The sequence below is a fragment of the Marmota monax genome, unplaced genomic scaffold (assembly GCF_021218885.2).
Source record: "Marmota monax isolate L192 unplaced genomic scaffold, Marmota_monax_Labrador192_F-V1.1 WCK01_AAM20220418_F8-fsc00069, whole genome shotgun sequence".
NCBI classification, from domain to species: domain Eukaryota; kingdom Metazoa; phylum Chordata; class Mammalia; order Rodentia; family Sciuridae; genus Marmota; species Marmota monax.
Genome location: NW_026695243.1, coordinates 2,091,076 through 2,113,217, shown reverse-complemented (window position 1 = coordinate 2,113,217; position 22,142 = coordinate 2,091,076). Strand labels below are relative to the sequence as shown.

Sequence of the window (22,142 nt, the reverse complement as noted above, 5' to 3'; positions counted from 1 at the left end):
CTCAATGGTAGAACTCTTGCCTAGCATGCATGAAGCACTAGGTTTGATACTCAGCATCAAAAAAAAAAAAAAAGAAAAATCACTTTTTTGCCTTGAGAATGTAATAGGGCTATAAATTTTCTGATTTTGCCTATGTTCTGTTCACTTCCAGAAAATTACTTGGTGCATTGTAGATGGTTAACTATTTGACGACTGAATATGTCGTTCCTGCCCTCTGGCTTAGGGAGATGCCATGCTGAAGTTTTATAATTCTTCTACCACTTCAAAAAGGAAGAAACAGAAAAATATATCAAAATGTAGTCTCTGCAGGCTATTTGCCCTACATCCATTTAGGAGACAGATAAACTCCCTGCTTTCTCCAGTCTTTCACAGTGCTGCTGCAAACCACCCACAAAGACTATCAACATAGCCTATTACTGACACATACATACCAGGGATCATTTCTTTAAAAATGAAAGAGCTTCCTGTAACATTCCACACCAGTGAATGGAATATCATAGCTTACATGAACATTGCTAATGGAACCCCTGTTGAATCCAGTATATTCTGCCATCTTGTACAGGGGTATGCAGGTGATAATTTCAGTTATATTGGGGGTAGCCAAAAACACAGGAGTTCCAAAAGCAGTTAATTCATTTAAAAATAATTTTGTTGCAGTTGTAAAACCAGGAGAGAAAAATAAAGACATGTTCTATACTTTTTAAAACTTAGCCCTCATATTTGCTTTTATTTTTCCAGGGTTAAGAGCAAAATATAGCAATATGGCTGCAGCAAAGTCTCCCAACCATGAGTTCTCAGTATCCTCATTTGTCAGTTATCATGTTTTCTGACTGTGGCAGCCTACAAATTTATTATTTCTAAGTCATAAAAAGTCCTCTTAAAATCCATTTTGAGTTTGATATGCCTATTAGTCTATCAGTCTATTAACCTTCAGGAATATGAATAGGTTTCAAATCTTCTGAAACAAAAAAGAAAGGGAACTAAAAGATGGTACATGAATATGAGTAAGGATGCACTGTGTCATGAGACACAACGAGAGAACACTAATTATTCCAGGTAGACTTAAGACCAAAAGTTCCAGTCCCAGCTCCTTAAAACACCTGTTCCCTCCCAATGCAGGTGTTTCCTTCAAGAAATGTTCCATATTTTTGAGAGTAGAAGAAATGCAAGGCCAGTGATCACCCTGCCTCTGAAGTACACTGGCCCATCAACTTATTTGGCTCCAGGGATAGCACAAACTTATTTTCCCTTAGCATCAGTGAAGTCTTCCCTTCAGCACTAAAATTAACTTGACTATTTATCTGGTATTTGTTTTTAACAGTGAGCAATTTGCAATGCATACATCTCCTTGAGAACAGTGGAAGATCGAAGAACTTTTCTTATAACCTGCAATCAGCTGCAAAATCAAAAAACAAACCAAAGCTTTGATGGCCTGTGGAGAAAGGTGAATAGCTATGCAATTCTGATTCTCTGTTGATGGACTGTCTTACATTTTGGGAAAACTTTAATATCCATGCCTAAAGCCTTATTACCTTGAAAATGTCATAACTGAAAGAAAATATCCAGCGTTTCCTCTGCTCTACAAGTGCTAATTTGTAAATCATCTCAGCCTACACTGAGAGGACCAGGACTATGTCCATGCATACTGCCCAGCTGTGTGCCTTCATCACAGCACAGCTAGAAATGAGAATTGATAATTATCAGTAACGTAAGTAAAAACTAGGGTGGTGAGCACTGCAGGGGCTGCCGGGCTGGGATTTATAACAGCTAGCTACTACAGGCCTCGTTTCCTGGTTCAAGTGATAAACCTAAATGAGACGGGGAACCTGTCTCCCTCTCTACACCCCCAGCAGCCGTCTTCATCTTACTACTTGCCTGGAATCTACTAAAACAAACTTTCTGATAGATATCACCTCCTATTACTCCAACATTATCAGTCCTAAATTTTATATCAGAATTATGTCCCAGTGTTTGCATTTAGAAACTTCATAAAAAAAGAACTAAGTACATTCTGTTAACTCCTTACATTTTCCAGTTCCCATGTTAGTTTCTGAAGGCCACAGGTTGGGGCCATGTCCTCTCTGAATGGCCGCCTCACTGCCTAGCACCACCAGCCTGTCAGGATCAAGGAGTCAGTCAGGTAGGGTTTATAAGCCAGATCTCATGTACCAAGGTGCCAACTCAGGACTCGACATCCCACTTGTACTTTCTGACCAACTTACAGAGGTGAACAAGCTTCTCAAAATGCCTTCTATTGCTGGCAGGGAAAACTACACACATTCTAGATCGAAGAACACCTGATATAAATGAAATCTGGTGACTGTGGGCTCTTTCACATTTTATAGGGTAAAGACTGCTGTGGGGATGCAGAGAGGAAGCACAAACTTAGAGTTCATGGCTTTTTTAAGTCACTTTTGTTAAGATCAGTATCATCCCCGTGCTTACGAGATAAAAAGCAATGTGTTTACCTAATTTAATTACCTCAATTTTTAATTTAATACTTATTATTTTCAAAATTAAGAATGAGATTGACCTCATTGGGATCACAACACTTTTGCTAGTATGTTGATAAATAATAGAAGGTACTATACTTCTATTCTGTAAATATTCAGTTCCTCTGAAATGCAAAATGTTATTTCTACCTGTAACCAGGCATCTCATGTATATCTACTAATCCAGAAGCCAGCATAAGCTTCAATGGGAACTCACAAACATTGCTTTGCAAAGGAAGATTCAAAAACTTCTTTAAAAGTTTGGCTTTAATGACAAACATCTATTACATCAGTTTCTCTTCAAAATAAGATAGATGTGAATAAACAATTTCAAACAGTAGGTACCACAACGCCTCTTCAATACACTGTACTTAACGCGTTGGGCCCTTGGGGATGCCCAGTGATATACACACTGAAGCAATAATGTAGGTCTGTGAGCCACTGCTCCTGAGCACTTCCACTCTTCAGTGTCTGCAGAGAAAAACAAGAGTAATTTGAGAATTATATTAAAAGTCACCTTATAGTACTTTTCACACCGAAACATGATTTCTCAAAGTCTAGCCAACAGTATCCCCCACCTATAAAATTAAAAAAAAAAAAAAAGGAACTACTAATTGGGCATTACCACAGACCTTGAAAATTCCTAGTCAGTTATGTCCTCAGGTATTACTGGTTTATTAGCCTATTTCCTAGTGTATATGCTGAGAACTAATGAAATTTCACCATCAACCACTCCTATACCCGTGATTCCCTCCCTTTGTCATCTAGTGTCTCATGATCTTGCATTAACAACAACTGAGAATAATTCTGACAATTTCTATCTATCAAGAGGTAGGCTGATTCTCCCATATGGGAATAATTCAAATTCTTGACTTTTCTTTCCTTCTACGGGTTCTGAATTATGCCATTGCTATTTTCATTACTCCTACAAACACTATTCCAAAATATAACAGATTGTATGTCTCAATGAGTAAACCCCAAACACCTCTGCAAAACACCTTTTAACCCTCTTAAACAGAAACATAAAAGGAATCCTAGAAGATAAAACTACCTCCCAAAATAGATGTAGCTAAAGGCAAGAGCCACCAAGGAGGCAGAGCTGATTACTATCTCCTCCTATCCAATGAAATAAGTGATTAGAAATCAGCCTGAAGTTGCTACTAAAGAATTTCCTTAATGTCGGCTAACATTTAGTGAGCAAAAAAATGTCAGGTAAACTAAATACGGTACTTGGATAATCTCATTTATGGTCACCAAAACCCAAAGGCACACAAAAAATGACATTACTTCCATTTTTGACAGACAAGAAAACAAGCCTATTCAGGTAAGAGGGGAAAAAATTGCCAAATGATCCCAGTTAAATAACAGAGTCCAAGTAGGAATGACTCTGATGACCCTACCTTTTTGGAAACTTCCTGGTGCCACCTTCATTAAGTGTGTGTACTTTAAGGCTTAAAGTACTAGTTAAGTCCTAGTCAGGTGCTGTATAGCAGGGAAGCCCTAAGCAATCACCACACTGGGCTTAACTACAGAACCCAATCCAGGTGCAGGAACCCCACCCTTACCTGTCCCATGAACCTACTCTTGTTATGCTTCTTACCGTGATATTTTTGATGATCTGCTGTACCAAGATGGCATTGGTCAACATGTGAGTCCTGAGGGGTGCGTGTTGAAGCAGCAGGCGAAGTAGCTGGCCCACAACAGGCAGCTCCTCAGGCCCAACTCTGTTCACACGCAGGCTCTGCAGCATCAACCTGAGAACTCGAGGCAGGAGAGCCAGGATGGAGACACAGGCCCCCCATAGCTTGTCCCTATTAAAAAAGAAGTCAGTCAGTGAGCCAACACAGGAAAAGTGTTCCTTTCACATTCCCAAAAATTGAAATGGTCTTTTAAGAGATTAGCATTTCTTGATAAAACACCAGAAATCATCATAAATAAGAACTGGGTTTAATCAGAACTAAGTAAGTATAAATTCAATGAAGAATTAGCTGTTCTCACCTATTCTGTGGGTTCCAGGAAGCTTAGCAACCAGCACTTTCCTGGATTTAACAAGACATTCTCGAAGCCCCAGTATCTAACACTGGACACTATTCAACTGCTATACAATGTAAAAGACATCAGAAGAATAAGAATGCCCCACTGGTTTAAAAAAAAAAAAGAAGAAGAAGAAGAAGAAAAGAAATACACAAAACTTTAAGTCTATGACCTAGATTCTGAACTTGTTTAATTTCTTAGGAAGGAGCAGATTTATGGGGGGTAGGGTGCTCATCAGGAGCCAAAATAGATCTCACAAAGCAGCCAGTGAGGGGACCATTACTGTCAACAATACATCATGGAAGGCCAGAAATGGTAAATCCAAATGTCAACAAACATCATTCTCTTCATATCTTTATAGAGCAAGAGCAAAAAAGTTTTATGGTAGAGACATATGAACTTGTAGTTAGTCTAACCACATTCTAGAAGAGTGTCAATTAAATGGAGCAACACCTATTTGAAGGGACGAGTCTACAGACTGCTAAAGGCTCTGACCTTAGTCTGTTGCAGTTTCTGTTCCAAAGTGTACAACCCTCCCAGTCCCCAATCTTTTTTAAGAGAAGCTTACTACCCTCTAGGTCTAGGTGGAACGGGCCCTTCACCATATGACTAACTTTCCTGACTTCACATATGGCAATGACAACTAAGGCGGATAAGGAATCCACTCTAGGTAAACAGACCCCCTTAATTAAAGGGCACTTATTCAGTCCATTAACTGATGCAGTCAGGCTAGCAAAGCTACATGCAGGGAGAAAAGAGTAAACCAGACTGTAGACATAGCTAATACTGAGGTACAGGCATAGAGGTAAAGATCATACCATCTAGGGAAGAAGAACAAAGGAAGCTACTTTGGTTCCAACTGAATTTATAATACCTGCCCTTAGATATTTACAAGTTACTCCTGTAATGGTCCAATGTTGAATGCAGTCCAGAGATGGATGAAAAAACACAAGAAAAATGAGGCTGCTGCCAGCATACTGTTTTAGTTTTTTTTTTTTTAAACAGGAATGTTCTCTAAACATAAACCAGTAACATAGCTATCTATTATGAAGTACTATACTATACATAATTGTACGTACTATACTTTTAAACCATGGCAGTGCAGTAGGTTTGCTTATACCAGTATCACCACAAATGAAAAGTATGTGTTGCATTACAATGTTGCTTGCAATGGCTACAGTGTCACTAGGTGATAGGGATTTTTCAGCTCCACATCTTAGGGGACCACTACTGCATACACAGGTCTCAGTGAGAGAAACCTCATTATGTAGCACAAGACTGAATTCATTTTCTACTTTTGTAAATTGAAGTGGATGTAAAATCATAAATAGGTGAAACTTCTACATGCCAGAAACAGTGAAAGAATTCAGAGATACCCAACAGGGTACACAACAATGTGCGATTTGGGGGATAGAATTTTCCAGTCAATAGTGCTGGAAGCTGACAGCTCAGACCCCAATTATAGCAGGCAGAGAGCTTGAACTGGGCTCCCTACATGCAGTGGGAAGCCAGGAAAATCCAAGTGTTCAACTATCCCATGGGAAGGCCTCCACAAACTACAAAACTCTTTAAAAGGCACATTTACAGAAAAGGCACAGGAGTTAGTTCAACCTTGTGAAAGACAATCTCCAGAGCCCCACTTGTTCTCCAAATTGAGGGAGAATTCCCCACAGCAGAGGAAAAAAAGATAAAGAACAAACTGATAGGAGCTTTAACCAATAAACCATAAGCAAACAAGAATAGCAAAAATCCAAACTAGAAACAAATCCAAAAGAAAACTGAACAATATTAAATGAAAGAAATGCTCAAAGGGAAAGCTAAAAGAATTAGCAAAGTGGAAACTGTTAAGAGGCAAAGGCAGAATGAGACACTCTCTACAAGTAAAAGTAGTTTTTGAAAGAACTGAAGAGAAACATAGGAGGAGATAATAATCAAGAACTAACAACAGAAGTTTCCAGGGTGAAGAAGAAAAAACTAGTCTTCAGAATGAAGGAGCACACCAAGTCTCCAGCAGGATAAATTACAATGTACTGTAGGACAAATCCCAACTTACAACACAAAGTTGAAGAGAAAATAAAAATTTAAGATTACTAACCTACAAACTAAGAGGACTCAGAATAACAACAAATTTTTTCATTAGTAACAAAGGTTTGGTGAAAAGTTCTGAACAATTTAAAATTAGTGAAGCCTGACTTTTTGGCCAGTATTTGTAAAATCAAAGGTTCTCAGTCATTTGGGCACTCTTACCTTTTGTGATCTTACAAATACCTTCTTCAATGGTAAAGGGAATTTTAAGTATTTTAGACTCTGGCTACAAGCACGTTCTTCTGACTAATGCCATCTTGGGGTCCAGGGGTGTTAACAACTTGGCCAATATCCATATAAAACTGGGCACTTTCAACAGGCCAACAAGTTGCATCCTGCCACATAAAGTCAAAGCAGGCTACTCTTCTCTAAGAAAGTACAAAAGATCTATGAAACATCAGATGACAGTGTTTAATAAAGGAGCTTGTATTTCAAGTGACAGAAAGTGACAAATGACAATATACACAGTGCATAAGTAAAGATCTTATAAAATCTTTAGAACCTTGAGAAGTTCCTTGAGATTTATAAAAACTTTTCTTGATCCATCAGACATAAAGTCTGATGATGAGAATATCAAATCTATGTTCATTATGTCAATTTATAGTGTATTTATAGAGTATTTACAGTGAAATACACATTTTCTATACATATACACACACACTAAAAAAAAATCAATGAGCATAGACAGTAAAATGAGTAAATTATGGTACATTAATATAACAAAATACTGTATAGCAGTCAGGTGATTACTGCCAAAACCAAACCCAGCCAACAGCCTCTGTAAATTTAATTAAGACATAGTCACATTCATTGCTCTGCATACTATCCACTGCAGTTTTCACACTACCAGCAGTGTTGAGACACGGCCCATAAAACCTAAAATATTTAATATCTGACCCTTCTGAGAAACTGACTGACCCCTAGTAGAGGGGGGGAAAAACTGAATGAAATATGAAATCTCACAAGTGACACTGAATCAGAACTCCTCCCCGTAAAGTATGTACACATGTGATTCTTATAAATACCCTTTCTTTTTAAAGTCAAAAAGTTAACACAAAAGTGATTAGGGGTGGGGGCAGAAGAGAAATATAACTGTGGAGGGTGCATGAAACTGAATGTATTGATGATATTCTGTTTCTAAACCTAGGGGTCAGTTAAAAAAAGATTCAGTATACTCTTTTAAAGTATATAGGTATGTTATACAATCAGTATGTACGATACATTTTCATGGCATTTAAATGTTTAAAAAGCCGAGCTCAATGGTGTATGCCTATAAATCCCAGCAACTTGGGAGGTGAAAGCAGGAGGATCTCAAGTTTGAGGCTAGCTTCAGCAACTTGACAAAACCTTTTCTCATAAATGAGGACTGGGGATGTGCCCAATGGTAAAGTGCCAATAAGTTCAATTCCCAATACCAAAAATAAATAAATGAACAAAAATTGAGAGAGACACACACACCCCAAAAAGGCACACATCAAAATGTTAGCAGCAAATTAAAGAACTTACTTTCTCCTATTTGTTCACTTGCCAAATTTTTTAAAAAAATAACCTACAATGAATCTTATTAAGTATAAGAATATACACAAGGGAACAGTTTTTAAACTGAAGTGGAATTTTACAAACTATCCTACAAAGTCTAGCTTGAATATTACCTAAGAGCAAAAGTACTGGCTAATTAAAATCACCAGCATCTTAGAACAATTTTCATAAATCCAAGAATTTTATATTCCACTGTGGAAGCTCTAATGAAGCCCAAAACAAAATACAAAGGCTTGTAGTAATAGCCCATCCTCTTAAGAATAGAATTTTTTTTATCTTGCTAGACCCACAGCAATGTTAATAAGGGAAAGCGCTCAAGAAACTAACTTATAAAATTTATAAAGGAAAATCAAAAAACTAAAAAATCTCACTACAACACACAGAGGATTCATGAAAGAACAAAGCAAAGACAAGCTAGATTTACACAAACTCTCTAAAAGAGAATTTACAGTATTTCTAAAAATCTAATTTAATTCACCCTCTCTAATTTATTTATCTGGGGAGAAAGGCAGAAAAGGAAAAACTTAAGGTTAAAAAACAAAACAAACACACAAAAAAACTATTACCTCTTTTTTAGATGTTCTGCTTCCCCTTTCTCTAGAGTGAGCAGAAAATAAAGAAGACTGTAGCAACAAGAAGCCAGAAATGGCAGTAGAGTTTCACTAACTACACACGTATGATCCAGGAGCTTACAGATAACACCAAAAACACAGCCGGCCGTGCTGTCTGGAATTACAGTCAACCCAACCTAAGCAGAGAAAAATGAGATTAATTACCTCTTTACAGAAGTACCCATCACCCAAATAAAACCAAAATCTGTTAACTGGAATATCAAACTTATAACGCTTCTACTAAAAACTAGCATACACAAAACATACACCACCTGCTGCACCCAAAGGTCATGTTTTCCTTTGAGAATTTAATTGTCAAATAACTTTGAAGAGAATAAGCAGCACTAGGAATGGAACCCAGGGCCTCAAGTGTGCTAGACAACTGTTCTACCACTGAGCCCAAGAAATATGATTAATGAAATCCATTGCCTCCCCTTTAGGACAAAATCTAAAATCTTCCATGTTACAAGTTCTACTGCTCATCAAAACATTATTTAAAAGGATTATTTCATGCATCCAAAGAAAACCTTGACATCAATAATCACAGTTAAAAACTTTTGACTTTACCAACTAGAAAACTCTTGGAATTTGGTACCATATTCCATTCCAGGTAATTAAATGTACAGAGTTCATTTTACATTTAGTCTTCTCCTGCCTTCTGATTTAGCCATTCAGATAAAAAGAAAATACCATTAGAGGAGTGGATATAAGATATTACTATTCATAACACTTGACTGCTTTGCAGTCAAGAAACCCTGGAAGGCCAAATAAGGCTCATTATGGTACGTTCATTCACCTAGACTACACTGTCATAAAGGTAAAATCTAACTTGTAACTGTACAGAAACATGATTTCAATCTCCTGAAAACTACTATCACGTAATCATTTTAAAAGCCTGGAAATTCTGAGGACTTAATCTCCTCCATTAGGCTGTCTGAAAATGGTGGCCAAGCCTGGCTGGCATATTGATCTTTTACTAGGATAATGAATATAGTCAAAGGAAAGCATAACCTTCTGAGGTGGCAACAGGAAAAAAAAAACATGGTAGGCATCTCTGATGATACAAGGTATAAGAATTGCAAGTTTGACAGCAGGAAGAAAAAAAAAAGGAAGTACCAGGAATTCAAAGAATTACCCTGTTCTAATTCAAGAGAAATAAAATTTTGAAGGAGAAAAAGGGGGTTATGGATGTGCCTATAAAATTACAAAAACAAGTGAGTTTTTAGGAAGATAAAATTTGAGAATTCTCCCTTGCACTATAACACATTATAAAAAAACTAAAGATTAAAGTTGTAGCAAATTAAAAGCAACAAAGGAGATATGCCTTCTCTGAGTTAATACTAATAGGGACAAAAGACACCCATGGGTAAGTGAAGTCAGTCTCAATATTGATCACACTGCTCCCAGGGACCAAGACTTAGAACCCAAACTACCTAAGTGGAACTCAGACTCTGGTCTATCTGCTGGGTTCCTAATACACAAAAACCATGCACATGTAAATTACAAGAGCATCACAAATCAAAAGAGAACTAAAGTATGTTATGGACCCTCATTTTATAGATGAAGAAAGGAAAAGAAGGAATTTCTCCCAAGGTCACAGAATTACTTAGTAACATCTAGAAATAACAGGATTTCTCAGTTCTCAGCAATTGTATAATGCTGTTAGAGGCAATGCTATCCTTAAGCTTAGAATTCCAAACACTGTCTCTTTCGACTTTGACAAACTCAAATCTTAGCTACTGAATTGGTTTTATTTTTTAAGAGAAAAAAAATTTTAAGGATATTTACCAAATGCTTACTGATGGCACTTTGCAGGATGTCAAAGCTCTGACTCCGGGCAGGGATAACCAACAAACTGTGACAAACTGCCTGTCAGAAAAAGAGAAAACCAGTAACCAAATCTTAACATTTTAGGTAAGACAAGTTCAACAGATTTTTTTAAACCTATTTGCTCTACATAATAATGGGAAACAGGTATTAAAAAAATGACTTTGAAGATACAAATGTCAATCAGACCTCATATATAGGCTAATTTTCCCCATTCATCTATTAAACATGTACTTAAGCACTGAACTAGGTTAGGTGTCACAGGAATGGAAGAATGAGACATTTTCTACTCTCACAATTTTCAAGTAGCTTAAAGCAAGTTGCTACAATAGAAAGATATGAATGATATGAAGGAAGGGCTAACAAAACTTCTTGCCATTTGGTGGAAAAAACTGTACCACAGAAAAATACTCAATACAGAAAATAAAAATACAGGCTGAAGGTTGAGTATCTCTTATCCAAAATGCCCAGGACTGAAAAAATGTTTCAGAGTTTAGAGTTTTTCAGATTTTGGAATATTTGCATATTTGGCTCTTATGGAGTGAAATCTATGGAAATATTCAAAATCCAAAATTTCTAAAATCTGAAAACACTTCAGATTCCAAAATCCAAAACTTTTTTGAAAGTCACGTCAGGCTTAAGAAATTTCTGACTTCTGAGCACTTCAAATTTCTAATTTTTGAATAAAGCATGAGGATGGCACTCCACAGGATATATTCTGTTCAATTTCATCATAACCCTGACTTCCTATTCCCCAAAGGTAAAAATAGGAGAAATCTATAGGAAAAGAAGGGAGGTAGGAACCACACACCAAAAATACTTTAAACTTTTTAAGTCATAAAGAAAACAGAAAGCCAAGAATGGCACCAAGTCTTTCATAGATTTCAGTCATAACATAGACTCTAGAACCTGATGGCATGTAGTACCAGAGGTGAACTATGTAGAAAAATTGTAGGGAGAGACAAAAAGACTGATGAAAGAAGGAATATCACCCTAGGCAGAAACTGGTCCACCTAGGTTCAAGAGAACTGTAAATCACCCTCAAATGGGGACTGAGGTTGTGACTCAGCAGCAGAGCGCTCACCTATCACGTGTGAGGCCCTGGGTTTGATCCTTAGCACCACATATAAATAAAATAAAGATACTGTGTCCACCTACAACTAAACCAATATTAAAAAAACAAAAAAACAAAAAAAACATGATGGTGCATGTATGTGGTGGTGGTGGTGGTAGGGTCTTTGTTTCTGGTGCCAGAAATTAAACCCAGGGTCTTCTGTACACTAGGCACACATTCTACCACTGAGCTATACCCACAACCTATATTTGTTATGTATGGATTTCTTAAAGTAGGAGAGAAAAGTTCAATAGCTCTATACATTATATTTCTTAGAGTTTGATACTACTCAAAAGTTTTTAAATGGAAATTTTATTTATCAATAGAAGAAAAATTTTCCAATGCCTTCTTCCTGCTTCAAAGTAAGCATGGTGAATACTGCCATTAATAAAAGATAAATCACATTTGAAAAGTGTCCATTAATCATAAATGTCTGCTTTATCTTTTCCCTCCTTGAACAATTCAGTTCTAAAGTCAGTGGGTGTGGCTGAGCTAGTGAACTCTGGTGAGAAAGTAGAGGAGGCTCAGATCAGGTTATGCATGAATAGGGACAGACTGCCCCCAAGAGCCAGAGTCCAAGTGGAGTGAAGAGAGAAGGGTCGAAGGCACAACAAAGAGAGATGGATTACAAACAGAAGAAATGATCAAGTCAGTACTACAGGAGATAAGATTCTCACTATCAGAGAAAACAGGTACAAGGAAGGAACAAAAGACAACTAGAATGAACCCTGAGATGGTGAATTCCTAATTGCTGTCCACTAAGCAGGACAGAAATCCATTTGGTTTCTACCAACCATTCTTCATTATTCCATGTAGAACTGGTTTGCCATATTCTACTCTGACATAAGAGAGAAAGGAAAGCAGAAAACCTGAAATGAACATATGACTTCAAGACCTGGAGGCTAAGATTAAAGTGGGCAAGTGCTAAGTAGCCAAAACTATAATTTAATAACTGGTAAAGGTTAAATATTAAAATAAATTACAAAATAAAACAGGCTTTTAAAGTTTTAGATCTAAAATATGTTAACTTTTAAAAAGTTAGGTTACACATTGACATCAAGACAAGAATTCTTGTCACCTTTCCATGTACATACCTAACTAAAAGAGGCCAAACTGCTACACAGAAAGCAACCAATGTTCTAGTATCTAGAAGTCAACAGTATAGTCAGGAGCAGCACCCTGACTCCTAAGTCAAAATTCTATTCAGCTAAAGACTTACCTGTGCTGCAGTATCTTACTGACCAAGAACAATTTCTTTCTTTTTGAAAATCTGGGACTTTCCTACTCTATTTGTTTCAGTGGCGTCACATAAAAATGTTATAAACCAGAGCATGTAGACAGAAAACTGAATATAGAAAACTGAATATAGAAAACAAATGTTTTCAAACTTTAGACAATGAGCAACACTAAAGTTGTAAATACTGCGATTTATTATATTGGCCTCTGCTGAAGGCACTTTGAGGAGGAACCCAAGCAAAGTGTGGAAGGCTCCCTAATATAGGCAAGACAGGGCAAGGACTTTGAGAGAGCTGTTGACAACTAGAATTTGGATTGAAAAGAACTTGAAAGTAAAGAGAATTCTAGTCTCTTTAGGTATTCTGCTAAATACAAAGCTGTGAATGCACAAGGCTTGTCTCCAGGATGCCAGGCAAAGAACATGCAGGGGCAGAAAACGAACAATTCCTAAAGCTCAAACAGGACACAGAGATGTCTGAGTACTAACCAGGGAAAATGGAGGGTCTTCCTAGAACACCCAGGTCATTGAGAAGATGCTCAGAGAACACAAAGCAGGGCTAAATGAGCCCAAGAACAAAAGTTGGCAAATATTTTCCTATGAAAAGCCAAATAGTATTTTAAGTTTTGTAGGCCATGTACAGCTCTGTCACATATTCTTTCTTTCATTTTAACAACTGTTAAAAGAACGTACACACTTAGATCAAGGATGGTATAAAAATAGGAACAACAAAAACTGGGTCAGAAGCCACAGTTTAATGAGCCTTATGTTAATAAAGGCAACTTGTTCTAATAAGCCACACCAATCAAACTAAAAACCAAGATTCAAAAGGCCCAAGCTGATACTTCTCAAACAGCATGACCACCAGAAAAAAAGCCAAATAGCCTAAGAACAACAAAATTTTCCAACTCAAAAATACCCACTATTCAATATCTACTCAAAAACTTCTGAACATGTCAAGATGTACAACACAAAACATAACCAGGAGAAAAATAAATCTACATAAATGACTGATAGAACCAAGAACCTTAAAACAATTTTTATAACTATCTTAAGCAAATGTAACACCAAAAGAAAAGCAAAAGATTTAAGAAAAAATTCTTGACATTAAAAAAATGTGAAATTTAAAATTCATTGGTTGGGCCAGCTGCAGTAGCACACACCTGTAATTCTAACTACTTGGGAAGCTAAAACAGGACAATATCAAGTTTTAGGCCAGCCTCAGCAACTTAAGTAAGACCTCATCTCAATAAAATAAAATAAAAAGCGCTAGGAATATAGTGGTTAGAGTGCCCCTAGGTTCAATCTTCAGTACCATAAAATAAATAAATTTAAGAAATTTTAAAAATTCACTGGTTGGATATAAAAGCAGCTGAATACTACAAAAAAGATTAGTGACCTGAAGACATAATAATTTTTTAAAACACAAAAAATGCTTTAAAAAAATGACATTCAAAACAAAATAGTCTTAACACATGTTAATTAAGAGACCTATAAGAAGGGAACACAACACCTATTTTCCTTAACACAATAAACTATAAGCCAACAAAACACTAAGCAAATATAAGCCAAGAAAATGTAAAAGTAACATTTAGGTACAACAAAAGCTCCATATAGAAATATTTAAGAAGGATAAAAAGAAAATGTTTTTAAAAATGCAGAGAAAGAAATTAGAGAAATGAAAACACATTACATACAGAGAAACACAAGTAAGAATGACCTTATTTATCTATCCTTATATATTCCAGTATTACATAAAGTAGGATAGTGTAATTTGGAGGTAGACTGTGTTAAGTTAAAGAGCAATTAATGATAAAAGGGGATGCCCTTGATGCCAAAAGTAGAAAAAAAATTGAAAATCTAAAAATACTCAAAATATGAAAGACAATGAATTCCTATTTTGCAATGAAATACCATCAATGAATTCCTATTTTGCAATGAAATACCATACACCACTGAAAAAGAATGAACTACTTGACACATTAATATAACTCTCTTAGTATGTTGAATGAATAAAAGCAAATTACTAAAAAGGTATTATTTTATTTTTTAACAGTTCAGTAACATGGGGGCTAGGGTTGTAGCTCAGTGGTAGAGTGCTTGCCTAGCACGTGTGAGGCACTGGGTTCGATTCTCAGCACCATATCTAAATAAATAAAATAAAGGTCCATTGACAACTAAAAAATATTTTTTTAAAAAAGTTCAGTAACATGTAAAACAAAACAATAAAATTTGAAGTTATATACATTTATGGTGAAACTATAAAAAAGTATAAATACATATTACATTACTCTAAATGAAGAACAGAGCCAGGTATGGTGGTGCACACCTATAATTGTAGCTAGAGAGGCTGAGGCAGGAGGATGGTGAGTTCAAAGACAGCCTCAGCAATGCAGTGAGACCTTGTCCCTAAATAAAATACAAAAAAAGGGAAGGGGATGTGGTTCAGTGGTTAAGTGCCCCTGGGTTCAAGCCCTCGTAACAAAAAAAAAGAGAGAAAAAGACACAGAGAGATTTTAAAAATACTGAAAATACTGTTATTTCTTAAAACTGTTTGTTACTTTGTATGACCATTTTTTCAGAGTTTATTCATGTTAAAAAGTATTCTTAGCCAGTGTGGTGGCACACGCCTATAATCCCAGTGACTCAGGAGGCTAAGGCAGGAGGAGAGAAAGTTCAAGACTAGCCTGAGCAACTTAATGAAACCCTGTCTCAAAATAAAAAGAGCTAGAGATGTAGCTCAATGGTAGAGGACTTGCCTAGCACGCAGGAGGCCCTAAGATCAATTCCAAGTACCAAAAAAAAAAAAAAAAAATCTTTGGGAGTTTGTAAGGTAGCCCAGATAGCACATGTGCTTAGCAAGCATGAGGCCCTGAGTCTGAGCCACAGCACAACCAAAACAAAACAACCATTCAATATCTTACAAATGACAGTTAACCTTAAAACTGTTTGCTGGGCCTGGAAAGGAAATCTCTATTTGGGATCCTACCCTGTTAATTACTGTTTTTAAAAGAAAGATCATACAATCATACAGCTGTATGATTTCTTTTGTGGCCAGGAAGAACGATCACAAAGACATTAAATGAAAATTGCAAGTCCAGAACAATATAAACAATATGTTATTTCTATAAGAGTAGAAAACCCAAAGAACATATGCATATAGGTAGTTTGTTGTAAAGATACAGAAGGTAATGTTATTTAGAAAAAACTAGGTAACAGAAACTAGCAGAACCTGGGGAGGGAAAATGGGCGATTCAGGAACTCAGAATATGTTTTTTCACTATGATCTGTCTATCTTTCTCAACTATATGTTTTAAATAATACATACTCCAAAAAGACCTGATATTTAAAAAAATATTTTTTACCTAGGCATATAACACTGCCGTAATACAAACAGGTAAGTCCACTCTAGTAACTTGCCCAAATTAAGTTATTAGAAAAACATATTTTTTTGCACTTAACATGTCAAAAACTATGTATTTCAAATATTTTCACCTGAAGACTGAAGTATAACAAAGTTTATCCAAAGTAAATTTTGCTTAAAAACTTCAATAACTAAAAACAAGACTTTACAATTTTCCCTAATTTATGTCCTAACATTGCAAAGATAGCAACCTTGGAATTTAATAGGTGGCCTTGGCAAATGTTCACCTCAGATATATAGATAATCACATTTTAATGACAACTGTGTCTTGGCTTTCTACAGATGATTGGCTTATAAAAAATTTTTTAATTGCTAGTTAGAAACCAGAGCTGTAAGAACCACCATATATTATGACCTCATAATAACAATGCCTAAAAAGGTTGAGTTTTCAAGTCATCACACTAGACACTGGCAAGTCTATGCCTGGAATCCCCATACAATGCTTTCCTCAAAATGTCAGGACACTTGATGGGTGGGGGTGGAGGACGGTGGTACTAGATATTGAACCCAACCCTTTTTATTTTTCAACAGGGTCTCACTAAGTTACTGAGGCCTGCCTCAAACCTGGGATCCTCCCACTTCCACCTCCTGAGTCAACAGGATTACAGGTGTGTCACTATGCCTGATAGAACACTTTAAATAAATCAGAATCTGCCTGTGCTTTCAAAGGACACAATTACCATTATTATATACTGTTGGCAATTCTGAATCTAGTAAGCAAGACCTTCACCTCAATTTATTATTTCTTTTCATTTTTAAAAACATCAGTATTTTTGAAGGACCCCAAGTACACATAATACTACATACCATGAGTAATATAAAAGGAGGATAAATGTCTTTGGCAAAGCCTTAAGTGTCAAAACCAAAGTCAAAAAAAGGCCATGACAGGGCTAGGGCTGTAGCTGAGTGGTAGAGCACTTGCCTAGCATGTGTGAGGGACTGGGTTTAATCCTCAGCACAACATAACAAAAAATTTTTTAATGTATCCACCTATAACTAAAAAATAAACATTTAACAGAACTAAATAAAGGTATTTTATTTAGCATAAAATAGACCTAAAATTTTTAAAAAGGCCATGACAGAAAAATGTTAAGTATCTATAAAAAGTATAACCCTAAAAATCAAAAGGACATGAAGAGAATTCAGAATAAAGAAGTAAACAGATCAGATGAATAAGTTGGTGCAACAACAAAACAGAAGAACACTGACAGGGGTGGGGGTTAGTCATTGGGTTATGGGAAAAAATGCAATGTCCTGGCCAGGGCCTCTTGGATCATTTTTTTAAAAATCAGCCAGCAAAAACATAAGTGCAGATTATAAGTGAAAGATTAAAACCAAAATTACATGGGGTAAGCCAGATACAGTGGCACCTGTAATCCCAATGGCTTGGGAGGCTGAAGCAGGTGGATCTCAAGTTCAAAGCCAGACTCAACAAAAGCAAGGTGCTAAGCAACCCAATGAGCCCAACTCTAAATAAAAATACAAAACAGGGCTGGGGATGTGGCTCAGTGGTTGAGTGCCCCAGAGTTCAAACCCTGATACCCCGCCCCAAATTACATGGGATGACATAATTGTACTTATATTCAATAAGAATAAGCAACTTTGAATGCAAGTGAAGAATTTTTTTTTGTAATTTTTTTTTAGTTGTAGATGGACACAATACCTTTATTTATTTTTATATGGTGCTGAGGATCGAACCCAATGCCTCACACGTGAAAGGGAGGCACTCCACCACTGAGCTACAGCCAAAGCCCAAGAAATATTTTTAAAAAGAAAATAAATAAGAAATGGGGCTGGGCATTAAGCTCAGCGGTAGAGCATATACTTAGAAAGCACAGGGTCCCTTAATTTAATCCTACCATCAAGCCAAAAAAAGGAGAAATGCATCAAAGCGTTAGTATTGTCTGTTGTAATGTTTTTGTGTATTTAGTTTAAGCACTGGTAACATCTGCAACAACTTATCAATCTTATAATTCCAATTTAATTTAGACTTGCTTCGTTGTTTTTGTTTTGTTTTTTGGTGCCAGGGATTGTATAGGCCCTTAACTACTGAGCCAAATCCCCATCCCTTTTTATTTTTAGACACGGTCTCACTTAGGGACTGCTAAATTGCTGAGGCTGGCCTTGAACTTGCGACCCTCCTGCCACAGCCTTCCAAACTGCAGGGTTACAGGTATGCTGCAGTACCCAGCTAGACTTGTGGTTTTAGTTAGAAATTTCATTAAATAGTACTGAAACATAAACATGTTAATATTTTAACAAAATATTAAATATTAAAGTATTAATATAAAATATTCACCTTATTTATTAAGTTTAATTTTTTAGATATCTACAAGATTTGCCTTAATATTTATAAAGGAAACAAATAATTGCTTTGGAAACCAAAGTATTTTATAAATACTAAAATATATTAAAGTTATTAAATTTCTGGTCTGTAAAAGGAATCATATATAAATCAAAGTCCTCTTTTTAAAAGATTGTTTAAATTTGTTGTATTTATTTTAAAAATTAGACTTCTTTCCTTTTTTAAATAGATGGATCTATTTTATGCTAAATAAAAGAAAATAAATGTCTCCATCATTCAAAGTATTGATTTTTGTTCTATTTCTAGTGGAGTTTCATAATGAAAACCACTCCTCTTACAAGTATCTCCTCTCCGGGATAAGCATTTTCAAAACAGGGATCACTATCTTATACTAATTTCTCTAAAAACAGCTCACAAGGCAACTCTAACACATATAGTAACCGTTGGTGGTTAATAAACAGAAATTCAGTAATTATCAGTTTGTTTTGAGATGCTCTATTACCTCTGTTACATCCCAATGGTGTAAAAACTGATCCAAGTCTGTAAGGTAGAGCAGCACAGGGGAAAGCTGTGTCTGGATGACATGAGGAACTCCTCGGAGGTTCTGAAGCCAAGTCAACTCTTCTTTTGAAAAGCCTAACGCAGTTAAGAAAGAAAGCTATGTAAAAATAAATTAATTACAAAGCAGTAACAGTCTTCATAATTTTTTATAAACAGGTAACATGTACCTTCCAGCAAACCCTTCTTTAGTTTCTACATATCATATAATTATCTTAAGAAATGAACTTGTAATAATGAGGCAGTTGAATTCACATAATTATGTGCTCTGACCCAAAGTAAAATATATCCTAAAATGGGCTATCCCACCTACTAGAACTTTACTACTTTTACTTAAAAAAATAAATTTTTTTGAAAAAGCAAATGAATGAGTAAAAATAACATACTTTTACAATGCCAAACATTACATTTCTTAGATAAAAGCCCTGTTTTAAAATTACTGTACCTCCCAAGTCTATTTTTTTGTTTCTTAACTGAACTCAGGGCCCTGCAGATGGACAATACATTTGTAGTTCCTTCAACTACACCTTAGTTAACAAAATTTTGATTTCTTTATCACCCCAGTACATTTGACCTAAGCTACACAGACAATGTCCCAAAGTTGCTCCTGACATGTAGCTGTTCTCAGAATGATTTAATACCACTGCCTACTTAGATGTTCAGACCACTATCCTTCCATAAGTAAACCCTAAAGAAGCATTATCTAAGTTTAATAGCCACATAACAGTACTAACTTTGAATGAGTTTTGTAAAACTAAAAGCTTTTTGACGGGTAACTTTTATATAAATATATAAACATAAAATATAAATCCCTCCTACCTCAAATGTGCTCATCCAAAAAATATGAAATTAACACGTAGGAGTTTTTATTATTTTTAAATAGTTATCTTAATAGATTCAACTTCATTCTGAAACCTGTCAAGTTCTTTCTGTATTTGGATAATAACTAACCCCCCTAATTTCAAGCATTTAGAAAATTTCAATCTCATCATTATCATCTAAGTATAAAAAGGTTAATATTGAAATAGCACAATTATTCAAAATGATAATAAGATAGCATTTCTACTCATTTTAGCAATTTTGTTTTGAGGGTAAATGTAGTAGAAGAACTAATCAAAACCTGATATTATTATATCAAACTGAACATTTGAACATGTTTGGAAAGGAGATCTGTTATTTGCTGCATTTTTAAACCATGCACTGGAATTTTCTCTGCCTAGTTTAAAAAGAGCCAATTAGGTACAATTCACTATAAACAAAGATGAGAATAAAATTAAGAATAAAGACTAGGAAGGAGATGAAAATATAATCACGTGATTTTCAAATAACCCAAAGTGTTGGATATTTATGAGAGATTTGAGTCACTTAAGTTGAATCATGTATCACCTGCTTCAGGAACTTGATACTGCAGGGTACAAATATTCTTTCAAAGATTTTCACTTATAATAAAAATCCTTCTAAGACAGCGTACTTATCATCTCCCATACTGGGAACCAAACAGATAAGACAGCAAATCTTAGGAGAATGAGGTTTTTTAATTTGTGACCTGGCAAGTGAAATGGGGTTACCTGTAAGTGTGGAAAATAAGAAGCTGAAATAGTCCACATCAGTTATCAACCAGTCTTTAACTGAATACTTCCATCCAGAAAGTGATGATCTATAATAAACAATGGGAGAACTATTATCAGAAGTTCAATTTTCTTTTCAGGGGACCTAAGGGTCTTAGGGACTGAATTCACAGCCTCCATATGCTCAGCCACTGAGCTAGAAACCACATCAAATCATTTTCCTTTAATAAGACTTATTTAATAGCTTAAAAGAAAACCCATAGTATATAATGTTTTTGGTTTTGTTTTTGTATTGGGTATTGAAGCCAGAGGCACTTTACCCAGTCCTTTTTATTTTGAAACAGGGTCTTGCTAAGTTGCTAAGGGTCTTACAAAATTGCTGAGGCTGGCTTCAAATTGGTAATCCACCTACCTCAGTCTCCCAGGTAGCTGGAACTACAAGTTTGCATCACTACACCCAACTATAGTGTTTTAATATTTTATGAAAGGGCTCAAGTCCTATAATGTAAAAATTTTAAATTCTAACATTTTTATGTAAAGTTTCATTAAAAAGCACAAATGATTCACACATGTATGGTATAGCAGAAAACTTCCACCACATTCCAAAACTAAACTCCAAAGAGCCAAAATGAAGTTTTGCTTTTTCAGCACTAGGTTCTATCACTATGTACTTACTATGACTTTTACTCACTATGACTGTTTATAAAGTCTAACATTCAGCAAATGAGTTATGTTTAATAATCAAGTTCTAGCTTCCTACCTAAGCAAAAGTAAAGACAACTATGTGTTTCTCTCTTTTTTTGAGAGAGAGAGAATTTTGATATTCATTTTTCAGTTCTCGGCGGACACAACATGTTTGTTTGTATGTGGTGCTGAGGATCGAACCCGGGCCACACGCATGCCAGGCGAGCACGCTACCACTTGAGCCACATCCCCAGCCCTGTGTTTCTCTTCTTAAAATCTATTTCACTATAGCGCAGCTAAGGTATTGGCTAAGGACTTAAGGGAATAACTAAATGTAAAGCAGCCTTTCATTAAATGAGGATTACAATTCCTGCTGAGATGAGTTTCCAGTAACTTTCTTCAAGGAAAGGCTAGAATGAGAGCAAACATCAATCACAGAAATAGCAAAAAGGGAAATGATCAGATCCAAAAAACTGAGCTTACAAATTCTGAATGTGATAAAGTTAGGAGTTTCTAAATCACCAATAAGCACTTAATAATTTTTTACCATCATAATAACTGCATCATGTTTATTAATGGTCTTAAATTTGGAGGGTTAAAATTAAAAAAACTTTTTTTGAGTATCATATGCAGGAAACAAGTGAAGATTTATGGAAGGAATATCACA

The 22,142-nt window shown here is 35.7% G+C and overlaps 2 protein-coding genes across 5 annotated transcripts in view; one reads left to right on the top strand and one right to left on the bottom strand.

Moving 5' to 3' along the window:
- The window catches only part of Invs (inversin), a 163,665-nt gene extending 146,637 nt beyond the window's left edge, over nt 1-17,028 (top strand). For 3 of the 4 annotated variants that reach the window (XM_046457232.2, XM_058578134.1, XM_058578135.1), the window contains one exon: nt 1,322-2,832. In XM_046457232.2, the coding sequence (XP_046313188.1) occupies nt 1,322-1,428 (107 nt within the window). In that variant the 3' untranslated portion in view covers nt 1,429-2,832. Of the gene's footprint in view, nt 1-1,321; nt 2,833-16,891 lie in introns of those variants that run through there. The other variant, XM_046457231.2, reaches the window with a different exon arrangement.
- The window catches only part of Tex10 (testis expressed 10), a 46,088-nt gene continuing 26,687 nt past the window's right edge, over nt 2,742-22,142 (bottom strand). The window contains exons 10-15 of the mRNA XM_046457233.2: nt 20,792-20,880; nt 19,168-19,301; nt 10,550-10,630; nt 8,717-8,898; nt 4,093-4,303; nt 2,742-2,963 (exon numbers count right to left, since the gene is read on the bottom strand). Of these exons, the coding sequence (XP_046313189.1) occupies nt 2,850-2,963; nt 4,093-4,303; nt 8,717-8,898; nt 10,550-10,630; nt 19,168-19,301; nt 20,792-20,880 (811 nt within the window). The 3' untranslated portion in view covers nt 2,742-2,849. The remainder of the gene's footprint in view (nt 2,964-4,092; nt 4,304-8,716; nt 8,899-10,549; nt 10,631-19,167; nt 19,302-20,791; nt 20,881-22,142) is intronic.